General features: G+C 58.5%; 1 protein-coding gene across 4 annotated transcripts; it reads right to left on the bottom strand.

The window, feature by feature from the left end:
• Window positions 1-616: 616 nt before the first annotated feature.
• Window positions 617-16,605, bottom strand: HR (HR lysine demethylase and nuclear receptor corepressor). Of its 4 annotated transcripts, none has more exons than XM_033133724.1 (19): window positions 15,988-16,605; window positions 14,115-14,768; window positions 12,580-13,369; window positions 11,158-11,308; window positions 10,894-11,081; window positions 9,206-9,370; window positions 8,337-8,426; window positions 8,045-8,160; window positions 7,116-7,197; window positions 6,562-6,725; window positions 6,213-6,449; window positions 5,833-5,998; window positions 5,582-5,651; window positions 5,257-5,387; window positions 5,012-5,131; window positions 4,798-4,913; window positions 2,615-2,779; window positions 2,075-2,203; window positions 617-1,886 (listed from the first exon to the last, which is right to left on the bottom strand). In XM_033133724.1, the coding sequence occupies exons 2-19, from the start codon at window positions 14,727-14,729 to the stop codon at window positions 1,824-1,826; spliced, it is 3,558 nt and encodes a 1,185-aa protein (XP_032989615.1). In that variant the 5' UTR covers window positions 14,730-14,768; window positions 15,988-16,605; the 3' UTR covers window positions 617-1,823. The 4 variants fall into 4 exon arrangements, with proteins under 4 accessions (XP_032989615.1, XP_032989614.1, XP_032989617.1 ...); XM_033133723.1 differs by having other exon boundaries at window positions 9,206-9,373; window positions 15,988-16,117; XM_033133726.1 differs by lacking the exon at window positions 2,615-2,779.
• Window positions 16,606-20,957: the final 4,352 nt, after the last annotated feature.

Raw genomic sequence — 20,957 nt, 5'->3', positions numbered from 1 at the left:
ACAGAGACGACAGTAAGCCCATCTGCAAAGGCCATTGAGTGCTAAGACTATAATGTAAATGAGGCAGCCGGAGTCAGGACACTTCGTTCAAATCCCAATTCTGCCACTAAATTGCAGTGTGACCTTGGGTAACTCCCTTATCCCTAGCCTGTTTCCTCTTCTATATAATGGAAATAAATAATATCTACATAAAAATTGTGGTAAGGGATGAAATGAGATCAGTTAAATGAAAACTGACACCATAAAGTGTGGCAGTTCCTTAATTTTTTTTCTATCCCATGAAAAAATGAAAACCCAGCTTTGCAAACAATGAAGAAACAACTTTTTTTTTTTTTTAAATGAGGGACGATTATGTAAATCATGGCACAGCCACTTTGGGGAATGTAAGCAGCTGTTTAAAATGAAGGTTAGGTATCGACATAGAAAATGATCACAATAGTGTTAAAAGAAAGAAACCAAGTACAAAGCACACCAATTCAACTATGTGTAAAACAGACCCGTGGAGAAAATACTAGAAGGAAATACACCAAAATACTATCCGTGGTTGGGTTGGGGGGTGAGTGGTGGAGGGCTTAGAGGGGACTTTGTCTTATTTTCTGAATGTTCTGAAAGTATATTAAATTTATAATAAAAAATTTTATTTCATAAAAAAAAACACCATTTCCCGAACCACCACAGAACAATTAGGTATGACGAGCGGGAGCATGTCGGGGCTGAGATGTACTAGGGCAGGAGAGCAGCAGAGCCACACCAGAGGGCCCTGGGGATGGGACGGGGCTGCCAACTGTCTCAGGCAGCAGGCCAAGCCCAGGGGGAGGACTCTCCTGGGCAACTCCCGGAGCTTCAGGTCAGGTCAGACAGGAGAGATGGGGGAGCCTGGAGTATTGGGGGAGGGTTGGGGCTCCAAGCCACATTGCTGCTGCACCCTCAGTCTCTGCCTTGTTGCTGCCAGGAATATCCTCAGGAGCAGCCCTTTGGAAGGTTCCATCTGCTCTTTGGAAAGTTGGGGGGTGGGAGGGCCAGGTCCAGGGAAGAGCAGGCAAGGGTATTTGAGGCTCCTGTCACGAGGGCCTCAGCTCCTGCCCACCCTGTTGCATTTCCATGTCCCCCCCGCCCCCCATGTGGCCTGCAGGAGCAGGGCCAACCACACTGGCAGCTTTCACAAAACAACAGACTTTAATGGAACATAAGAAGGAGGGAGGTGAGAGAAGGGAGCAGGACAGGCCCTCACCACTATCATCCCCTCCAGCCAAGCCTGGGCAGTGTCCTGAGGCCACCCTCTCCCCACACTTCACAGGTCTCCGGCAAGACGGCAGGATTTCCCTTGCCTCTTGTCCAGCACGCCTGCAGTGCAATGGGCGCCCAGAGCCCCATAGGAGGTGCATAGTGTAACAGAACTTGGCACAGGAGGGACAGCAGGGAATGAGGCAGCAGAAGAAGGTGTTGCTTAAGCCAGAATGATTCCCGGAGTTCCCCCAAGGAAGGGCTGTTTGTCTCCTGGGTTGGGGGTGGGGGCAGGTGTTGGAGGGAGTCAGTCACCCTCAGTGTGGGCCTGGTACCGTGGAGAGGGTCTCAGGGGTGGAGCAGGTGCCAACCTGAGAAGGGCCGGTGTGAACTTCTGTGGCACTGTGGTTGTTGGCTTTAGGGCCCAGGTCAGGGGCGGGGAATGGGGTGCTGCCCCGCTGGTGCTCAGAGTAGTGCTCGCTCGTGAGATTGACCAAAAGTCCCCAAGTCCGCAGTGTCGTTCTCTGCGGAAGCTGTGCCTGAGCTGAGCACCTAGTCTACCTGCACCCCCACCCTTACCCCAGACATCTGGGATCTCCCTATTTAGTCTCCTGTAACGTTCCCACAGCCACCTTCACTGCTTGGAACACAGCCCAGTCCATCTAGGAGAAAGAGAAAGGACAAGGAGTTTACAGTCACATTCCTGGACTCTTCCTCTCAAGAAAAATGCCCTTCCTGGGCCCAGACTTGCTGCTTGCTTGGCACAGAACTGGACCTCCTATGCCACCCCAACTGTGCCACAGGGGGACTTGGGCAGCACACGCAGCCTCCAGGCTAGTGTCATACTCACCAGGGCATAAAGCAGGCGGTGGTCGGGGGGCAGGCTGGGTCCCTGGTGGCAGAGCTGAGCGGAGAGGGCAGAGGTCTCAGGGGACAGGAAGTGCTGAGTGACGCTCACTGTGCTGACCAGGCCCTGCACCTGTGCCAGGGAGGAGGTGGGCAGGAGGGTCAGTGGAGACTCAGGATCACGCACCCCTCCTGCCCGGCTCAGCCCTGAGGTCTACTTCCCATAATGACCCCACCCAGGTCTCAGAGAGCACAGGCCCTGGATCCAGCACCAGCACCCCAAAGGGTAGAGTCAAAACCAGGCCAAGGGGATGCCAGAGATGGCACAGGCAGAGTCGGCATCTGAGGACCCAAGTCCAGTTCAACACTCCTCAGCCTCTCCTCTTCCCTACAATGGGGACATGGCTTCCTGCCCTGCCCAGCTCTCCAGGTCTTGAGAGGGACAAAGATGTAACCAGCAGGGGAATGCTCCATCACTGAGCTGTTTTTGCTGCTTGTGACATTCTGAGCTCTCAGCAGAGCCCCTGGCCCGCTGGGGAAGCACCTGGTGGGGAGCCCCAGCAGGCACCAACACAGCCTCTCCGGGGGCCTGCAGCAGGGTCCAGCAGCTCACACCCCACTCCTCCCGCAGGCGCCGCCGCAGCCCTGCGTCCAGGTAGCAGCTGCCCGGGGTGCCAGGCTCCAGGTTGCCTGCCCCGGCCGGACACACCTCAAAGAAGAGAAGGGGGAATGAGCCAGGGAGGGAGGCAAGGGCAAGGCTGTAGGAGAATGGGGTGTGGACTTCCCAAAGGCCAGGGGCACAGGAAAGAGCTGAAGTGGTCAAGTCTTGAAGGGCAGTCGGGGGAGGACATAGGAGTGTGAAAAAGGGACTGGATAGTGAGGGGCTGGGTCCACTCAGGTTGGCAGATGGAGATTTGGCTGGAAGGAGCTTAGAGGAAAGGATTAAGGGCTCTCAGGCTGGGGGGTCTAAATCTGCACTTTTCCTGGGGCCAGATGCCTTGAATAGCCTCTGTGTCCCTGGCCCTGGGTCCTCTGTTCCCTTGCTCAAACGTACCCCTTTCTCCAAAACCCCGAAGACAACCTGCATAGTACCAACTCATGGACTTTCTATACCAGGAGCTCTTAATCTGGAGTCCTCTGAATGTCCCAAATAGTGTGCTAAATTGTAGGTTGAGTAGGTAGCTGTATGTTCCTGGGGAGACAAATCCAATTCTTCTAAGATCCCAGATCCAGAAGAAGCGAGGCCACACAGAAGGTCTGATTCCCAGTGGAAGGGCAGGCTTGCCTGCCCAGGCCGAGGCCTCTGAAGCAGGCACAGCTATGGGGGGGCCTTCACCAGCCCAACCAGAGTGGGGAGCTCCTTGGGCAGACAGGGATTGGCAGAGGCCGGAGAAGGAGATGCCCAGGGAACACCTGCAGAGGTGAATGACAGCATTGTGCCCCAGCTGGCCACCAGCGAAATCCACTCCTTCAGCTAGGACCTCAACAACTGTCCCTGGGCTTAGGGCTCAGGGCTCTAAGACTGGGTGATGGGCGAGGGGAGGCTGGTGAATCAGGTTGGACACTAGGGTCGCCTCAGGCAGGTGCCAAGGTTCTTTTGCCCTGGAAGTTCAAGTCCATCCTGGAGCTAGAGCAGTGTTTCCCAGGCCACCCAGCAAGCGTACACCCCTCAGACCTTCCCCATGAGTCATCAGGTCTGGCCATATGGGACTGCCCAGATCGGGCCACACCCAGGCTAGACGAGGCCATGTGTGTATGAAGGGGTGCTTCTGTCTGCTCCCCTCTGCGCGTTCCAGTATCTGTGTGTGCATCTCGGGATCTATGTCTGTGGACATGTCTGCAGATGTGCATGCCTGCGGACAGGAGGGCGGTGCTCGACAGCCATGTTGACATATCTGCGTGTGTGTGTGTGTGTGTGTGTGTGTGTGTGTGTGTGTGTGTGCTTTAGCAGGGATGACACTTGGTGACCATCTTTTTCTCCCTAGGACCACCAGGGCTCAGCTGGACTTTGGAACCATTGGGCCTGCCCTAACCTCAACACTGGCCTCCCACCTCCCCAGTTCCCCCTAGAGCTTCCTGCCTCCTGCTCACCTTCTCCTTCCCTGTCGCTCAGCCTGGTCCAGTCTCCCTCCACGTACCACAAGACCTCCCTCAGCCCTTACTTGGCAGCACCTCAGAGAGCGCCTCTGCATGAGGTGTAGATTACAAAAAGGGAAGCAGCAAGCGGGCATCTCAGAGGGCTTCCTTTGGCCCAAGAAGAGGAGTCTGCCTACCCCTAGGAAGAGCATGGGGTAGTGACCTGGGGTTGGAACAGCCATAAGCTCAGGTCCCAACTCCACCATTCAGCCTCAGTTTTGTCATCTGTAAAATGGGAAAGCAGCAGTACCTACCTCATGGGGTGGTTGTGACGATTCACCGAAACAATATACCGAAGGGCCTCAGCACAATACCTAGCCTGCATTAGCTCCTGCTTTTATTTCCTCATTCGCTCCCACCTCAACCCCCTGCTCTATCTGTGTACCCCACCACATGACTCTCCTAAGGTCCCAGTCTGCCTTCTCTAAACCTGCTTGTGTGAGCCGAGGCTGTCCAGCTCAACTGAGGGGGTGGGGGAAGCACACAGGGCACACACACAGACAGGGAGAGCTTCTGCGGCTGGGAGCCCCCACTGCCAGGGAGCCAGAGAGCTGTACAAGGGAAGGGGAGGGCTCCCAGCTCCCTCCTCACCATCTGGAGAAAACGGCGAATGCGCTGGGCGTCCTGTGCCCGGAACACGTGCCACACAGTGCTGACCTGGCTGCCCGGAGACCAGAGCCCCTCCCCGTCCAGGCCTGAGAGGAATTCTGAGGGAGAAAGACAGCTCAGGAGAGGCCGGGGTAGGAAGACGCAGCACCTCACATCTGCAGCTTGTCCCCATCCCTGCTTCTGGCCGAGGACCCACCTTTCTGTGCCCGGTGCCAAGCAGGCAGTGGGGCTTCAGCACGTACCAGGACACTGACCAGGTCGGTCACCTCCACACAGAGGTTCTTGGTCCCCAGGTGCCCACGGTGTGGACTTACACCTGCATGGAGTTGGGTAAGAGACAGGAATTGAGAATGGGCCCCAGGACCTTGGCACAGATGCACGTGTACCCAGAGAGGGTAGGAATGGGGGTAGGGACCGGGCAGGAGTGGAGTGGGCACTCACCATAGGCTGCCCATAGCTGGGGCTCCAGTGGACGCAGGGCAGGGCCCGGTGGGAGGTAGGAAGCCAGGTTCAGTTTCCCGTGTTGGGCACAGTACTCTGGGAGGGGCAGGCTGGCAGCCAGGTTCTCTACCCTGTTGGGGAGGGGTCATATCCAGCAAGCTCAACTTGGGCACCAGAGACCCTATCAAAGTCCCCCACTACTAGGATAACTCCCAGAGGTAAGCACGGAGTGCCAAGGGTCATGGGTGGGGTAAGGAGGAGAGGAGGATGGCGAGGGGCTGGGTGCCAGCTGGGAGGGAGGGCCAGCCGTTGATACCATACACACCTGCTTACGTCCTCGTGCCCCAGAGCTCTGTGCAGCAGGAGAACTGAGCCCTCGGCTGACTTTGGGCGAACTAGGGGAGGACACAGAAAGGCTATTGCCTGGGAAGAACTTCCTTGGCCCAGAGGCTCTGCCCCGTAGCAGCAAGAGTCCCATTTCTGTCCTGGGCTCTGCTTCCATCTGTCCCCAAGGTCACTCTGGGACACCGGGGCTCTGGCTCCCAGCTCCCTCTATCCCACATCAAAGATACTTACTCTCAGGCCGGGAGAATCCCTCCCAGAATGCTGCACTGCCCAGGTTTGTAGGCTGGGGAGGCCCGAGGGGGGTCAGTGCCTGCACCTGGCCTCCGAGCACTTCAAGAGCTTCTGTCCCCCACAGGTTGCCTTGCAATGTCCTCTGAATCCCTGACACCAACACAGGCTGTAGTGGGGGGGAATATGGAGACATGGGGAGAATGGATGGGCTTCCCAACATGTCCAGGCCAGGGCGTGTTGTAGAGGGCACCAGCACGGCATGGGGACCAGGCCTTGCTGCTCCTCTGAGTGACCGGCCAGATCAGACTGGGCCTAGGGGTCAGGACCCTGAGGGTAGGAGAGGCCATGAGAGCCGGAAGTAGGGATGTGAGGAGCCTCACCTGGCCCTGCCTCCAGTGCTCCTGGAAGAGGTGGAAGCTTCGCCAAGGCCTGGGCTCTTGTAGCCACAGCAAAGCCCCAGGTGGAGGCAGCCGGGGCCGCACAGGCGAGAGGGGCAGACCCAGGCCCTTGCGCAGGCCCGGTCCAGCCCGCAGCCCCGGCCCCAGGGCTTTCTCCTGGATCTTCCGTTCCACGACCTGTGCAATGATGCTGTCCAGGATATTGGTGATGCGGTCATCCTGTGGGGAGGGAGGGATGGAGGGCAGGGGTCTCAGGACCTGCCGGACCCTCAGGGAGGGCCGGCCTAGCCTGTCACTAGGCCCCCAGGCCCCCCTCCACACCCTTGCTCACACTGGGCAGGGCCGGAGTGACGGGGGCAAAGGCCATATGTATCCGCTCATGCCCCAAGCAGAGTTTGACAGCAGTGGAGGCCAGCAGCTCACAGAGAGAAGGACAAGGCAGGGACCCTCGGCCAGCACGGTCCTCTGCAGGGGTCTCTGTGGAGTCCGGAGTCTCTGCCCAGGAGGAAAATGGTGAGGGCTTCACCTTTCCCTTGAGACTCTATTGGCCACATGTTCTTCCCTCATCTGGTCAAGCCTGCTCTCTCCTCACAGGCGTTGCCCATCAAAACCCTGCTTTGGGATGGACTCATGTCCCACCTCCAGCTTTCCTGCTGGCAGCTCTAGAACCTCTCCAACGGAGGGGCTCAGGATAGGGCTGTGGCTGGAGGGGGTTCGGAGGCTTTTCCTCGATTTTATGTAGATGTTATTTTCTCAGGCATGCTTGAGAAGAGTCATGGCAGTTGGGGAATAGGGCAATTCCCGTCTCTCCTGAGGTCTCCCACCCTGGCGCAGCGTGCCCCCACCCCCCATCCCCGTCTGGACGAGGGGCAGAGAGCCACTCACCCTCTTTGATGTCCTTCGTCCTGTTGATGTTCCCGTCACAGGAAGATTGTGGAGTTGGGGTGGTTTTCTCTGTCAGCTCCTTCTGTTAAACCCATCCACCACCCCCCAATCCAAGCAGAGATTTAAAAATGGCAAATGCAACTCAATCCAATTCAGCCTACATGTATTCACGATGGACACTTATAAGTCCTAAAATCGTGTTTACAAGGAGCAAACTATTACATGATATATAACATGAGGTGGGAAAAGTTGCTCATGGAATTCTACGTGCAGTATGGTGTCAAGTATTCTAGAATAGACTTGCATAATAATAGAGGCAGATGATTGCTGTCCACATGATCATGGTAGCATTACAAGCCACGGTGGTCTTCTTCCTTATACTAGTTTCTATTTTCCCAATTGTCCACCATAAGTCTGTAGCACGCTATCTGGCATGCAAAATGCATTCGATAAATGATTTCTTGAATACATGACTTCTACAATAAAAACATGAGCTTCATAAAAGCTTTGCAAAATATATATGGAGCACTGGCTATGTGTTAGGTGCAAGAAATTCTAAGAAGGTGGGCCAACACTCCGCCGGCAGGAGCCCGTGCCTGAGGCATGGAGAGACGGGACACGCCAGCAAGCAGTTATAGCATGATGTGGCAAGCGCTAAGCTGCAACATGCACAAAGTGGGTAGGAGCGCTGGGCAAGCAGAGCGAGGACTTCTGCTGGGTGGCGGAGCTGTGGGGGCAGATGCTAGCGCTGGCTCCATGGATCCTCATCCCCAGGGGAGGGTGGGACGTAGCCTGATTTTTACCCAGCTTCTATGTCCCTCTTCATCTCCATCAAAAGAAAGGGGCCAAACCCTGCCAAGATCAGTAGTTTGCAGACACACTGCCCAATCCTGGGGCTAATGCTCTGTCACCTGTCCTGTGTTCCTTACCTGCTGGCCCCCATCCCCAGGGGCCCACACCTGTGCATCAGCTTGGCAGGGGCAGTGCCCTCGGATGTCAAATTTGACCCAGACCTGGTGCATTGCGGTGCTCAATTCTGCCAAAGCTGGGAGAGGGGAGAGGAGACGGAGTTTGGCGGTGGGGGCAGACAGGAGGCCACTCTGTACTGCTTGACCTCACCAACCAGGAGGGTATGGCATGGGGCTGAGGGACATCCATACAGGAAGCTGGTCTCGCCCAGGACCCGCCCCCTGCCTGCGCCCGTTCTCCAAGATGGCTCACCCTGGCTGGAGACAAACTGGGTGAGCATCAGGGAAGAGGCACTGTGCCCAGCCTCTTGGGCACACTCCTCCAGGGACTGCTCCGGAGAGTCTGTGGGGTAGGAAGGGAGAAGCTGCAGGTCAAGAAATCAAGGTCAGCACACGTTAAGGTCAGGGAAGAAGAGCGAGGGCATGATATCTAAATCAAAGGCTCTACAATCCATAAAACGTGGGCTTTCTGGGACACTAGAGTTCAACAGTGACATAGGATCCTTTGCTTGCAGAAGGCAGAGCCTTTAATATATGCTGATATGCATTGCAGGGCTCCAAAATGATCGTGTAGGATCCAGTGTTCCAAACGTTTCTGACCCTGGAACGCTTTTTGGCCATGTCTATTGGAACACTGGGAGATTTCAAGCCCTCAGGTGGCTGAGTTGAGCCAGGGGAGAGAAAGCTGAGAACTGAAAAAAAGAACACAGGACTTGGAATCAGAAGACATGAGTCTAAATCCTGGACCCAACACTTACTAGCTGTGTGACCTTGGACATGTCACTTAACCTCCCTGAGTTTTTCTTATCTGGAAAATGGAGGCAAAAATACCCACCTCACAGTGTTGTAAGGTTTTTAAAGGTGCAAGCTAAGCAAAGCGGGAGGCACAGAGTAGGCACTCGACTCCTTTTAAGGGTGGGCAAATACACAGGCCATCCTTCTGATCTGGGGGGAGGGAAAGGTCTATTCTATGGGGCGTTGGGCAGTGGTGGCTGAGGCTGGGGATGAGGACGGAGGCTTTCTTAGGGAGAGGCAGCCAAGATGTGGCCACACACCTCAGAGCAGCCCTTCCGAGGCCCCAGTCCCTGCCCTCCCACCCTTGGTCCCCAGCTCCTTTCCTACCTGCTTTCTCACCGGCCCTCCCAGCACCCGCCATGCGACCACAGGCCACACACAGCCGGTGGCTGCAGCAGGGGCATCTCCAGTGGGTGTTGAAGAGTCCATGGTGGCACCGGCTACAGCAGCCTGGAATGGCTGGGTTGTCCTCTATCTTGGCTGGCCCTTGGCCTACTGACCACAGGAGAGAACAGGGTCAAAGGGGGCTCAAGCCACAGGCCCCTTTTGAGGTCCTCGTGTGGGAGGCCTCCAGGCAGAGCTAGGGAGAAGCAGAAGCAGTTTCCCCTGACAAGCTGCCGGGGAAAGGAGATAGGCCTCATGACAGAGAGCCCCACTTACTCAATAGCCCAGAGGCTGGGGATGAGGACGGAGGCTTTCTTAGGGAGAGGCAGCCAAGATGTGGCCACACACCTCAGAGCAGCCCTTCCGAGGCCCCAGTCCCTGCCCATGGAAAGAACCTCTCTGCAACACCTCTGTCTCCAGCAAACTCTCCCAGAGACAGTGCAGACCCAACTTCCCAATTCCTGCCCCAGGGATTTCCCCATCAGTCCTGAATTACCAACCCACACCACTTCCAGCACATTCCTTCACCCTCCCCACTCCCTCCAGGGGTGGCTTTCTTCAGGGGACTGAAGATGAGAAGAGGAAACTTAGGAGGCCCTCCTTTCCCTCATCCAGAGTTTCAGACTATGCTCTCATTGGTAGGTGCAAAGATGCCAGTGAGCAAATGTTCATTTACTCATTCAACAAACATCTTGTCCTGTCCTGTCCTGGGTTAGGGACTGGGCTTCAGAGCTGGTCAGGACTTGGCACTTGCCCTTCCAGTGCTCATATTCCAAGGGGAGATGGACCCATAAACATGGCAATGATGAAGGCACCACGGGGTGGGTGTTGGAGTGTGAGAATGGGACAGAAGGCTGAGGGCAGAGATGGTGGTGGTAGGATCACAACTGGGCCCCAGGGATGAGTAAGTTTTCGTTCACAAGGTAGAAAGGGAGGAGAAGGGCATTCCAGACAGGAGCAACAGAAAGTGCCAAGGCTGGAGGGGGTGGACAAGCCCGAGTGAGCTGGGAAGGATGCGAGGGACGGATGGTGATGCAGTGTTCCGGGAATCCAGGCTCAGGGAGTGGCAGGAGCTGACGAAAGGGGGTGGGGGCTGGACTTTCTGGGACAAGAGAGAGCCACCAATGGGTCTCCACCCGGGAGGGGTGGACCGCAGGTGTGTGTTTTCAAACACACTGCTCTCGAGGTGCCATGAAAGGGATGCAGGAGGGAGAACCTGGAGCCAGAGGGACTGCACGGTCTCAAACATCAGCTCAAATCCTCCCAGCCCCCTAGGACCCATGAGCCTCGCCACCCAGGAAGCCTTCCTTAAGTGCCAGCCCACAGGGAGCTGCCCGACGGATGCTTGGCACTCAGTCTTGTTTCCCCAGCAAGCCCAGAAGCTCCTAGACAATTGGGCTGGACCAGGTTTTACATCTTCCCAACATCCCCCGCCCAGGCCAGAAACTTCAGAAAACATGGTGACTAAGAGTCTTAGCTGGGAATAAGGGCAAAGCAGGACAGCAGTTCTGAGCTAGCAGCAGGACAGGCAGTGCTGGTGGGAGGGAGGGGCCCACATTCTGCAGGCCCCATGCTCCTTGTAAAAGGACCAGGCCCTCCTGGGATCCTGATGCCCCATGGGTCCTGCTCACCTTCCCGCTGTGCCCAGGCCAGGGTCTCCCGCTCCCTGCGTAGCAGGCGGCACAGTCGGTCCCCCAAACCACTCAGCAGGTGCTTGGCGAGGCCCACGCTGAGACCAGTCTTCGGGCCAGACCCTCCTCCCTCGTCGGAGTTGGCTGCGGAATCTTCCTCCTGCTGCTGCTCACCTCCCAGAGACAATCTGGAGTCAGGGCAGAGGAAGGTGAGAAGGGAGCCCCAGTGGGAAGATATGAGGGCATCCAGGAATAAGGGCTCACCTCGGCACTTGCTGGGAGTGGCAGGCCAGCCCTCCCACCTCTCCTGCCGCCTGAGCACAGCTTTGGCACTGAGCAATGCCTGCCGGGGGAGCTGAGCAACGTGCATCCTGATGCTCTGTGTCCTGAAGGCTGGTCCTGCCATCTCGGGGTCCTGAAGAGACAATGCAGCTGGTCAGGAGTCTGGGCCTCCTGGGCTTACGTGAACCCCATGCCCTGACTTAGCACCCAGCCATCCACACGCAGAACCAGCCCAGTCCCTAGGCCCAGGTCCATAAGTCCTGACTCGGAACCAGTGACAGTGGACGAGACAGCTAGAAGCTTCACAGAAAAGGCTGCACGGGGAGCTTGACAATGCTCCAACATGACTGACAGGCCGAGAGGAGTGGTCCAGTGCGCTAAGCCCAAGGCCAGGGCAGCTGGGGTGATGGTCCTGATCCAAGTGCAGGATCCTGCCAGTGTAGACTTTGGATAGCTCCACTGTGGGCTTAGCGATGCCACTGGCTGCGTGACAGTGTGAGGAGACAATCCCAGCATGGACGGAGGGCGCCGGAAGGTGAGAAGGCCGGAGAGTTTCAACACAGGCCACAGGTGCAGTAACCCAAGAAGGCAGAGGGGCCAGCAGCTTCCCAGCCCAGGCACAGGCCTGGGAGAGTGTGGACAGACCCACACCAGGTGCAAGGTGCGTAGGCAAGGCCATCAGGAGAGTCCGGATCCAGGCCCAGTAGTCCCAGAGGCCAAGAAACTGAGGTGATCCCCAAGACCTGAGGCTGTGGCTGGCAGTGCCAGAACCTTTCGTGAAGGGCACAACGTGACAGAGGGGTCCAGGATGTGCCCAAAGCCCTAACACTGGCAGAGTCCAAATTGAGTTTCCATGATCCAGCTGGCTAGGAGAGTAGTTGTTTGTTCCTGAAGTAGGACAAGGGGTCCTTCAGGAGAGGCATTTCCCCCGATAGGGATTTGTAACACAGATAATCATAAAGGTGAACATTTATTAAGTACTAAGTGCCAGGATTTCTTCAAAGCCTTCTCTGTGAATTATATCATTTAATCTTTGCAGTAGTCTTTATGAGGTAGGTGCTGTCTTTATCCCCATTTTATAGATGAAGAAACTGAGGCGCAGAGAAGTGAAGCAACTAGCCCAAGGTCACACAGGTACCAGTCAGCGAAGTCAGGACCCAGGCACTCTGACTCCAGAGCTCAGGCTTTGAACCATGTCATTACACTGCCACCAACACACCATGGCTTGGGAGGAGGCAGACGGAAATAGAAGCCATTTGCTGGAAGGCTCTGGCCTGCAGATAGTGAGGAACTCCCAATGGATGCTGGGGACAGTCCACTCATAAAGGACCTGCTGACCCCATCTCCTTGCAAAGCGCTAGTCCTGGCTGTCCCCTCCCAAGTAAGGCCCCCCTGCCTCCTTACCTCTGTGGTTATCCCGCTGTTCTGCCTCTGCCTTGTTCCCCAGTGATGAGTCCAGGACCTCTTGCCAATCTCTGGCCCGCTGCCCCGTACTGCCTGGGAAAGCATCAGGGGGGCGCTTGGCAGCTGGGCTTCCCGCCACTCCCTGGACCTCAGGGCTGCCTGTCCTCTTGAGGGCCCGAAGCGGGGCAGCTGGGTTCTCCTCGTCCCCTGGGCAGCCGCCTGGGCACCCAAACTGCTCCGAGTGTCGCGTGAGCCATGTCTTCTTCAGCTTGGTGTGATGGCTGGGTGGGCAGGCCCTGGGACCAGGGGCCTTGTTTGCTTCCTCGCTGGATTCACTGAGCCCCTTGGTGCCCATTTCCAGGCCCTGCTGACACTTCCCACAAGGGCCAAGGCCTCCATCTCCAGTGGGTGGGTGAGATGAGTAACAGCCTGCCTGGGTGGTAGGAGGCCCAGGAGAGGGGCACCTTGATGTGGCTGATGGCCCCAGCTGGTACCCAAGGCTCCCGCCCCCCGGTACAGTCCAGACGTTGCCAAGAGTATGAACCAGGCCTGGGGGACAAGCGGGCCAGGGGGTCCGGGGAACAGTGTCTGGATGTCCCAGGAGAAGTGGACAAAGATTCTCATGCCTGCTGAGGCCTGTCTCTCCATCCCTCTGGTGGAGTGAAGGGCATTCCGCCTCCCCACTTCTCTGGAGAGGCCCACCAGGGGCTAAGCCAAACAGCCCAGGTTCCACAGTTGCCAATGGCTCCTTTGCCAGCCTGAGAGTGCTCGGATCCTTATGGTAAAAACCCTAAAGAGAGGAGAAAGGATTAAGCTAGTGCTGACGTTGGTTCCCAGTGCTTAAAAAAAATGAACAAACTGACAACCGGCAGGTGTGTGCCTGTGTGGCCTTATGAGTTGTGAAAATACCGAAGAACTCACATACTGATTAATAGGCACTGTTTCTAAGTGCCACCCCCACTGCCCTGACCCCCCCGAGGTCATCCCCGCAGGATTTCTCAGACCTTCTCATAATCCAGCAATTAAAGGGGTAGTATCTGACACAGCCAAAGGGCCTCCGGGATCTATTCAGATTGTTTGAAGCCCTGTATGATACAGGTTTTAAAATAGTTTAGATCTCATCCCTGGTCATGGGGGTCGCCTGGGAGGGACGTGCCCTGGACACAGGCCATGGGGCTGCCTATATATCCCTCTCCCAGATGGAGGGCCTTGTCTGCCCCACTCCCTCTTTCCCAGGACAAGACCACATGTTCTGAGGTCCCAGTTCCCAGGGCTTTGTTCTGAGTGGACAACGGGTGAGTCAGTCCCTGAAACGGCCCAAAAGCAGGGGAGGTCTAGTGAGAGGGAGGTGCTCAAAAGAGGAATTGCTTGGTGTTGACTTTGTCTGAGCTGACAGGCTCTTCTACCTGGGTACTGCCTTATCTTTTCATCAGAATGGAAGGGCAGTGTGGTGTGGTCCTGTCAGGCAGCTGAAGGAACACTGAGCAAGTTTGCGTGGCCCGAACCCCAGGTATCCTCTCTGCTCCAGCACTCACCTTGCTGCCTAAGCTGAAAGCAGAGGGCACTTTGGGCTGGCCTCCTGAGTACACCCAGGGGTGTGGGGCCAGGGGCCAGTCACATGGGCGCTCTGGAGGCAGACTGGACACTAGGTAGGGTGGCAAGCAGGTGGGCACCCAGAAGGGAGCTCGCTCCAGGATCTTGGTCTCCAGAAGGAAGGGGCAGTGCAAGGGCCGGAAGGCCACAGGGTCACTTTTTGGATGGCCACCACTATGCCCAGGAATCAGGGGACCATGGTGAGGCGGGCATGCTGACCCACAGAACGCCAGTGGATGAGTGAGCATTGCCTCCTTCCAGCGCAGGCCCTCCTTGCTGCCCAGCCAGCCAGCCTTCCTCTCCCCATTCCGGGGGCCTTCACCCTCCACCAGTGGGAGCACATCCTTGGGTCCGTGGGGGAAGCCAGGGGGTAGCCAGGAGTCTGGGGTGCTCAGGACACCCCTCCAGAAGGGAGCAGGCTCTCCCAGGCACAGTGCCCCATGGCGCAAGCCATCTCGTGGCAGGGCATCTGGCTCCCGTCGTCCCACGATGCTGTTCTCAGGGGCTGTCTTCTCCCAGGCTGGGGTGTCCTTCAGGAAGCTGGGCGTACTCTCCATCACTCTCCTGCCCTCATGGGGCTCTCCCAGAAGGGGTCCCTAGAGCATAACCACCAAAGCATGAGCTTCTCATGTCTGTCCCAAGTACCCTACCACCTGGTACAGAGTGGGCACCGCCCTGACAGCACAAGGCAGTTTAAACCAGTAAGGCAAGTGCCAACCCACAGCTGGGCTCCACACTGCCTGCCCACATGTGGCTTGAGGACCCGCCTGAGTGGGATGCTACAGTGTAGAAGGTCACTCCTTCCCCCAAATGACTGAGATTTGATAGCCCTCCTGGGCCCGAGTCCCTTAGCAAGACTGCTTTTTCGAGGATGACATGCCTCCTTGATCACGAGCCACTGGGAAGGACAGGAAGCAAGAACTTAAAAGATGAGCTCGGTGAAAGGCACTGCACTGGGGACAAGAAGGCTAGATCCTGACCCTGACTCAGTCACTGTCTGTGTCACTTTGGGCAGGTCATGTCATTCCTCTGGGCCGTTGTGCAAAACAGCTTGGAAGGCGGCCGTTGCAGAAGCCTCTTCCCACATTGCAGTCTGTGGCCCGGGGGTTGCTGCTTGCCCACCTCAACCCCTCAGCCCCGCCCAGGTTTGTAGGGGTAAGAAATGCAGACAGGGCAGGCTGGAGTCACTGGGAAGAGCCATCAGGCAGGGCCGCCGGCTGGTACCGCTCCCCACTCCTGGGCAGCCCCATCTCTGCCTCTTCCCAGCGCTCTACAGTTTCTTGGCGGCTGCAGCAGAGTCCCGGGTCGACTGCTGGGGGCTGGGATCTCCACCGCCTCCCCAAGGGAAGAAGTGAGCCAACACAGGAGAGGGCAATTAAGAGGCCTCAGCTGGGGTGGGTCAAGCTACCCCTGTCCAGCCAGCACTGCCAGGGCCACCGGCGGCCGCTGTAACTGCAGCCTGGCGGGGGGGAGGAAAGGAGGCGGGGAAACCGGGCTGCGCCCCAGAGAGAGGCAAAGGAGGGAAAATTGAACGTGCATACAAAGGACCAGGATGACAGATGGCACTAGAGCCGCGGCGCTCTCACCGCGTGGCCCCCTGGGCCTTTGGGTGAAGCCCCAGGAAGGAGGCGAGGGAGCCGAGACAGAAGGCGCTCGGGTTTTCTGGGTCCACGGCTCCGGACCCGTCGGGTACCCTAACTTTTGGATGTGTGACCCAGCCCAGAGGAGCACCGAGAGCTCACTCCCTGTTGGGGCTCGGACTCAGCTCCGTGTCACCCGGAAGGCGCGCCCCTGGCGCCGCGTCTCCGTGCTTACCTGGGCTTCACGGGCCGGACTCGGCGCTGGCGGCGGCTGTCGTCGGGGCCGGCACCGGGCGCCCGCTCCCCATGGGCTGGCTCCGGGGCCTCCCGGCCGGCGGGCAAGGCCTCGTACCTCCGCGCTCTGTGCTCAGCGCGCTGGCGCTCTCTCTCCCCCGGGGCAGCGGGGGTGCTCTAGGGCCGCAGGTTGGAGGGGTCGGACTCCGGGATCTGCAGTATGCGGCACACGGCGCGGATCGGCCGCACCAGCTTCTGGGCCGAGGCCGTGGGTTGCGCCATGGGACGCGGAGACTCCGTGCTGCGCCGCGGGGAGGGCCGGGCCGGGGCTAGGGAGCTGTGCCCCCGGAGGGAGAGAGGGAGCCGGGCCGGGGGGAACACGCGCCCCGGGTCGGAGATGGCCGAGTGGGGGGAAAGGCCAAGGGCCGGGGAGGGGTCCTGCCTGAAAGGGGGCCGATCCCGGGACCCAGGAGAGAGGCACCAGCAAGGGCGCAAAGCGGCGCAGCGCGGCTAATGGAGGTAGAGCGCGGCGGAGAGCGCAGCAGGACCTCTGATCGCCATCTCCAGACGCGCAACTGAGAGTGGGGAAGCTGCTCCGCCGGTTTCCTCCTCCAGCACCCTGCGGGAAACAGGAGCCCGTGATTCGGCGGCCCCGCCTGAGCCTGCCCCCTCCCAGGCCCCGGGGGCTTCCGCCAACGCCCCGGCGATGCCACCGGCTGCGCACGGGGAGAATGAGGCCTTTGTTCCCCCCTCCCCCCCGCGGCACCCGGGCGCCTGCCGAGAGAGGCTCCCCGGGGGCAGCGTGCCAGCTTCCCAGCCGCCCCACCCTCCCGTGGGCCCGGCCCCGGAGCCTGGCAGGCGGGCAGCACCCCCACTATAGGTGCCAAGCTCGGGAACTGGAGCAAAGGGCGGGAGGGGCCGGACCGGGCCACCGTGGGGCGGGGTGCCCCCTGGGGTGCTAGGGCAGGCGGCTGGGAGGGGGCAGTGCCAGAGCTGGCAGGGGCAGTCGGGTTCTCACGGGTCAGTGATGGGCGCTCTGACCCACGCCAGCCGGCCCTGTGCCTGCTGGACCACTCGCTCCTGGTCCTCTCCAGCTCTGGCACATGGGCACACCCATTGGCCAAGTCTGCCCTGCCTTCTCACCTGGCCAAGCTGCTCTTCACCTTCTGACCCAAGCCCCTTCCCAAGACCCGTCCCAGGGCCCAAGGGCACAGTGACCTGTGTTAGCAGTTCTGGGAGGGCCTAGGCTCTAGTCTGTTCCTGCCCTAAGATCCTCGGTTTCACTAAGTGCCTGGAGAGAAGGTGGGATGGGATGAGCTCCACCACCTGCTCCAGCCTCATGTTCTGGGGGTCTGCCCCATTCCTGTTCCTAGTGCTTCCAGGCCCAGCACTGGAGAGGAGCCCATGGGAGTGGCTCCTGGGAGGGAGCAGAGAGGAGGAGAGGAAATGGGAAAGCAGGGCACCCTCCACCCGAGGAAGCATCCCGGCTCCTCTGCGGGGGTGGTTCCAGAGCACAGACGCAAACAGACAGATTCAAACACACACAGACAGATTCAGACACACACAGAAACCCACACGCCCAACGGGCGCTTCCCTTCCCCTCAGGCACCCACCTCCCACCCCTAGACTCCCCTGACTCCCTGTGGAAGCCATCCTTGGCCTGCCTTCCCCCAGCCTGGGACAGAGGCAGCAGCACCCCACCCACCCCATCCCATGGAAGGGGTGAGTTCTCAGATACCCGTCTGATCCCACGTCACACCACCATCCCTGGAGAAGAGAGCCTTGAAGGGCCGGGAGGGAGCCTTCCTCCCAGGAGACTGGAAGGGAAGCAAGGGTCCTTTCGCCATCTGAAGAGAAGTCGAGGAGTGGGGAGGAGAGGGGGCCTGAAAGGGCTGGCACCCGGCAGGACTTGGGTCAGGTTGGCATGGATTCCTTCTGCCCCTTTACCTCCCCCCAGAGGCCGGTTCTGTGGCTGGGCAAGCTGGTAGGGGTTGTTTACTTGACTGAGTTATTAACACTCCCTTCCTCCCCCAGCTCCCCTGAGGGGTGGCTGGACCTGCGTGTGCCAGGGGCAATAATTGTAAAGGGTCTACCACAGATTGCCATCCCAAGACCCTAATCCCCCAAGCCCCAGGCTCCTGCTCCCAGGCTGGTTCCAGAGTGCAGAAGGGGGCTAGGGTGTGCCTGTGGTCCTCCATCTGTGTCTTCTAGCAGCCAAAGCTTGTGGGAGAGTCTGGGGGGGTTGCAGAGATTCCTGTGGCTTAGGGCCTAGAAGAGGCAGGGCAGGGCAGGGTAGGAGCCTGGGCTGTCCCGGGCCCTGAGGGCCTGTCATCGTCATCCCTAAAGAGGATGGGGACTGTCCCAGGGGAGTAGGATAGACACCTCCCCCTACCCCACTCCAGCTGCCATGTCTGCTTTGTCAGGTCACAGTCTCTGGACTAGACCAGGACTCTCAGGACAGGCTCCTGAAATGCCCAGGGGGTCGTGGGGGTGGGGTGGGGGAAGGCGCCCCTTTCCGCCCTCACCCAGCTCCCCATCCTGCTCCATAGCCCATGCCACAGGCCCACAGAGCCCTGAGAGCTGGCTCTTCTGTGCCTGAGGACAGAGCGGAGCTGAGGAGACACACAAAAAGACACAAACACAGAAGGGAAGCCACACACTGCGTGGACACAACGCTGGATTCATGGACAAAGGCAAGTGGACCAGCTCCCGCAGACACGCGTGGGTCCACCCGACCCCACACCGACCCCTTGCACACTGACACAAGCTCACACACATCACACACACTGAGACATACATTCATGCTGACAAGCACAGCAGCACTCACGAGCCAGCTGCCCTCACGCTGTCCCCAGAGCCCCTTACCTGGGCAAGCACAGTGCCCCTCGGGTGGAGCAGCCCCCTGCCCAGGGGAGGGCAGCAGGCGGGGGCGGGGGAAGGAGCCCCGGAGAGTCAGGCCAAGCTGCCACTAATCCGGGCGGGGAGAGGGGGGGCACCCACGTCAGAGCGGGGACTGCCGGGTGGAGGGCATCTGAGGACATCCCCTCCCACACACGCGGCCGTCTGGGCACCTAGCCCTACTTCCCCAGCCCCTCCATCCTTCAGACAGCTGAGGCCAGCCTCCCCCCACCCCACCCCCCACCCTTGTGGCAACGCCTGGGGCGGGGGCACGGGGGAGGGGGAATACCGGGGCGAATTTTCCCAAGACCTGGGGGGAAGGGAGAGCAAGGGAAGTGTGGAGATGCTTTTCAAGCCAGGAGGAAGCTCTGCAGCAGATGCCCCCTTCCGCTATCGCCCACCCACCCACGTCCCTGACCTAATTCCTCTTCTCAGTCTTTGCCTCCCCAGTGCCCTTTCCTCTCCGCCACAATCTCTTCGAGGGGCACTCTAACCACCTGGTAGAGAAAGCTGCCTCATTCTGCCTTGGTTCAGGACCTTTCACCCAGCGACTCCAGCTCTGGCCCCTAGGATTTCCTGGTCAGCGAGCATCATCCTCTTGCCCAGGCTTCTGTCCCTGACCAGCTAGCTATTGGGCATCCCAGTCCGTGATGCCGGGCAGGAGATAAGAGGCGAGGGCCTGAGTGTTCATCGCCTCACCCGCCTGCAATGTGAGGTAGTGCCAGCCAGGACTCCGTAACTCAACCCCAACCGTGTTGCCCCGAAAATAAGACCTAACTGGAAAATAAGCCCTAGCATGATTTTTCAGGATGACATCCCCTGAACATAAGCCCTAGTGCATCTTTTGGAGCAAAAAGTAATATAAGACCCGGTCTTCTTTTCAGGGAAGCACGGTAGGCTAGGGCTGTGTGACACAAGGGCCTAACTACACTGCAGCCACAAAGAGTCGCAGCTAAAATACGGCAGCAGCGGGGCCAATGCAAGTGGAGGCCGGAGTGGGGGGAAGGGGACCAAGACACGGAGGGGCTACAAGGCGGAGAGGGGCTGGGAGGCAGGTGAGTGAGAAGAGCCACTTGAAAGGTCCGAGGGATGATGACGTGGTACAGAGGAGGGGAAAGGGAAGGACACCTGTACCTGGGGACACGGAGGCAATGCCTGAGGCCCTCAGAGGCAGGCATGAAAGATGCGGAGGCTGAAGAGTAAGACCAGGGCACCAACCAAGCGGCGCATGTGCTTCGGAGGGGCTGGCCTAGGCTGCTTCATCTCTCCACCCGATGCCCAGCACGGAGTCTGGCACATCTCTGCTCCAGGCCAGTTAGAAGGGTGGCCCCGCCCTGATCTTGCCTGAGGAGGCAGTGGGCACACTGGTGGGTAATGGAAGGCTGGGGGCGGTGAGCAGGCCAAAGCATAGCCCAGCCTTCGCCTAGGGGCCAAGCCAGAGAGGGTGGAGGATGGGCCAGGAGCCCCAGGCAGAGGGAGGGAACGCTGGCAGATGTCTAGTGATCCTCAGAGGGGTAGGACAGGCTCTGAAGGAAGCCCAGTCCACACCAATGCCCCGGTCTCAGGAGCACGTGTGTGCCTGGCCAGAAATGCCCCAGAACTTGGAATTCTCCTCACCTTTTCCCCTCTGGCCCCAGGATGTCTTAGAACACATACAATTGCAGCAGCCATTTGCCAAACGTGTGTCATAGAGACCCTGGCGTTTTTCAAGTCTCTGTGATGGGCACCAAGGAGATGGAGGGCACAAAATGAAAGCAAGGACATCCCCACCCTGGAGGAGCTTATACTCACTCCGTGCGTTTGTTCTTTTACCGGCAAACATTTGCTGAGGCCCCCTATGTTTCAGGCCCCGTTCTGGGCACTGCATGATGACTACTGCAGCGGGGTAATGATTACAAAGCGCTCCTAGTCCCACCCTGGGGAAGTGGGGGGCGCTTCATGGAGGAGGTGAGCTTGAGCTCAGACGTCAGAGAATAAGTGGGCCCTCACCATTGAGCCACTCATGAACGACAGTATTTCACTTGGGCTAAACTACCATTTGTGCCCGTCTGGGATACAAAAGTGGATAAGATG

This window comes from Rhinolophus ferrumequinum, chromosome 18 (assembly GCF_004115265.2).
Source record: "Rhinolophus ferrumequinum isolate MPI-CBG mRhiFer1 chromosome 18, mRhiFer1_v1.p, whole genome shotgun sequence".
NCBI lineage: Eukaryota > Metazoa > Chordata > Mammalia > Chiroptera > Rhinolophidae > Rhinolophus > Rhinolophus ferrumequinum.
This window is presented reverse-complemented; position numbering and strand designations above follow the sequence as displayed.

What these genes read in the sequence shown, in the direction of transcription:
- HR (XM_033133723.1), bottom strand. Translation starts at nt 14,729, where the DNA reads ATGGAGAGTACGCCCAGCTTCCTGAAGGACACCCCAGCCTGGGAGAAG. An exon ending in CTTTCAGCTTAGGCAGCAAG is followed by an intron (nt 13,370 to 14,114) that starts GTGAGTGCTGGA and finishes TCCTCTCTTTAG; the next exon opens with GGTTTTTACCATAAGGATCC. An exon ending in TTCGCCGTTTTCTCCAGATG is followed by an intron (nt 2,780 to 4,797) that starts GTGAGGAGGGAG and finishes CTCTTCTTTGAG; the next exon opens with GTGTGTCCGGCCGGGGCAGG.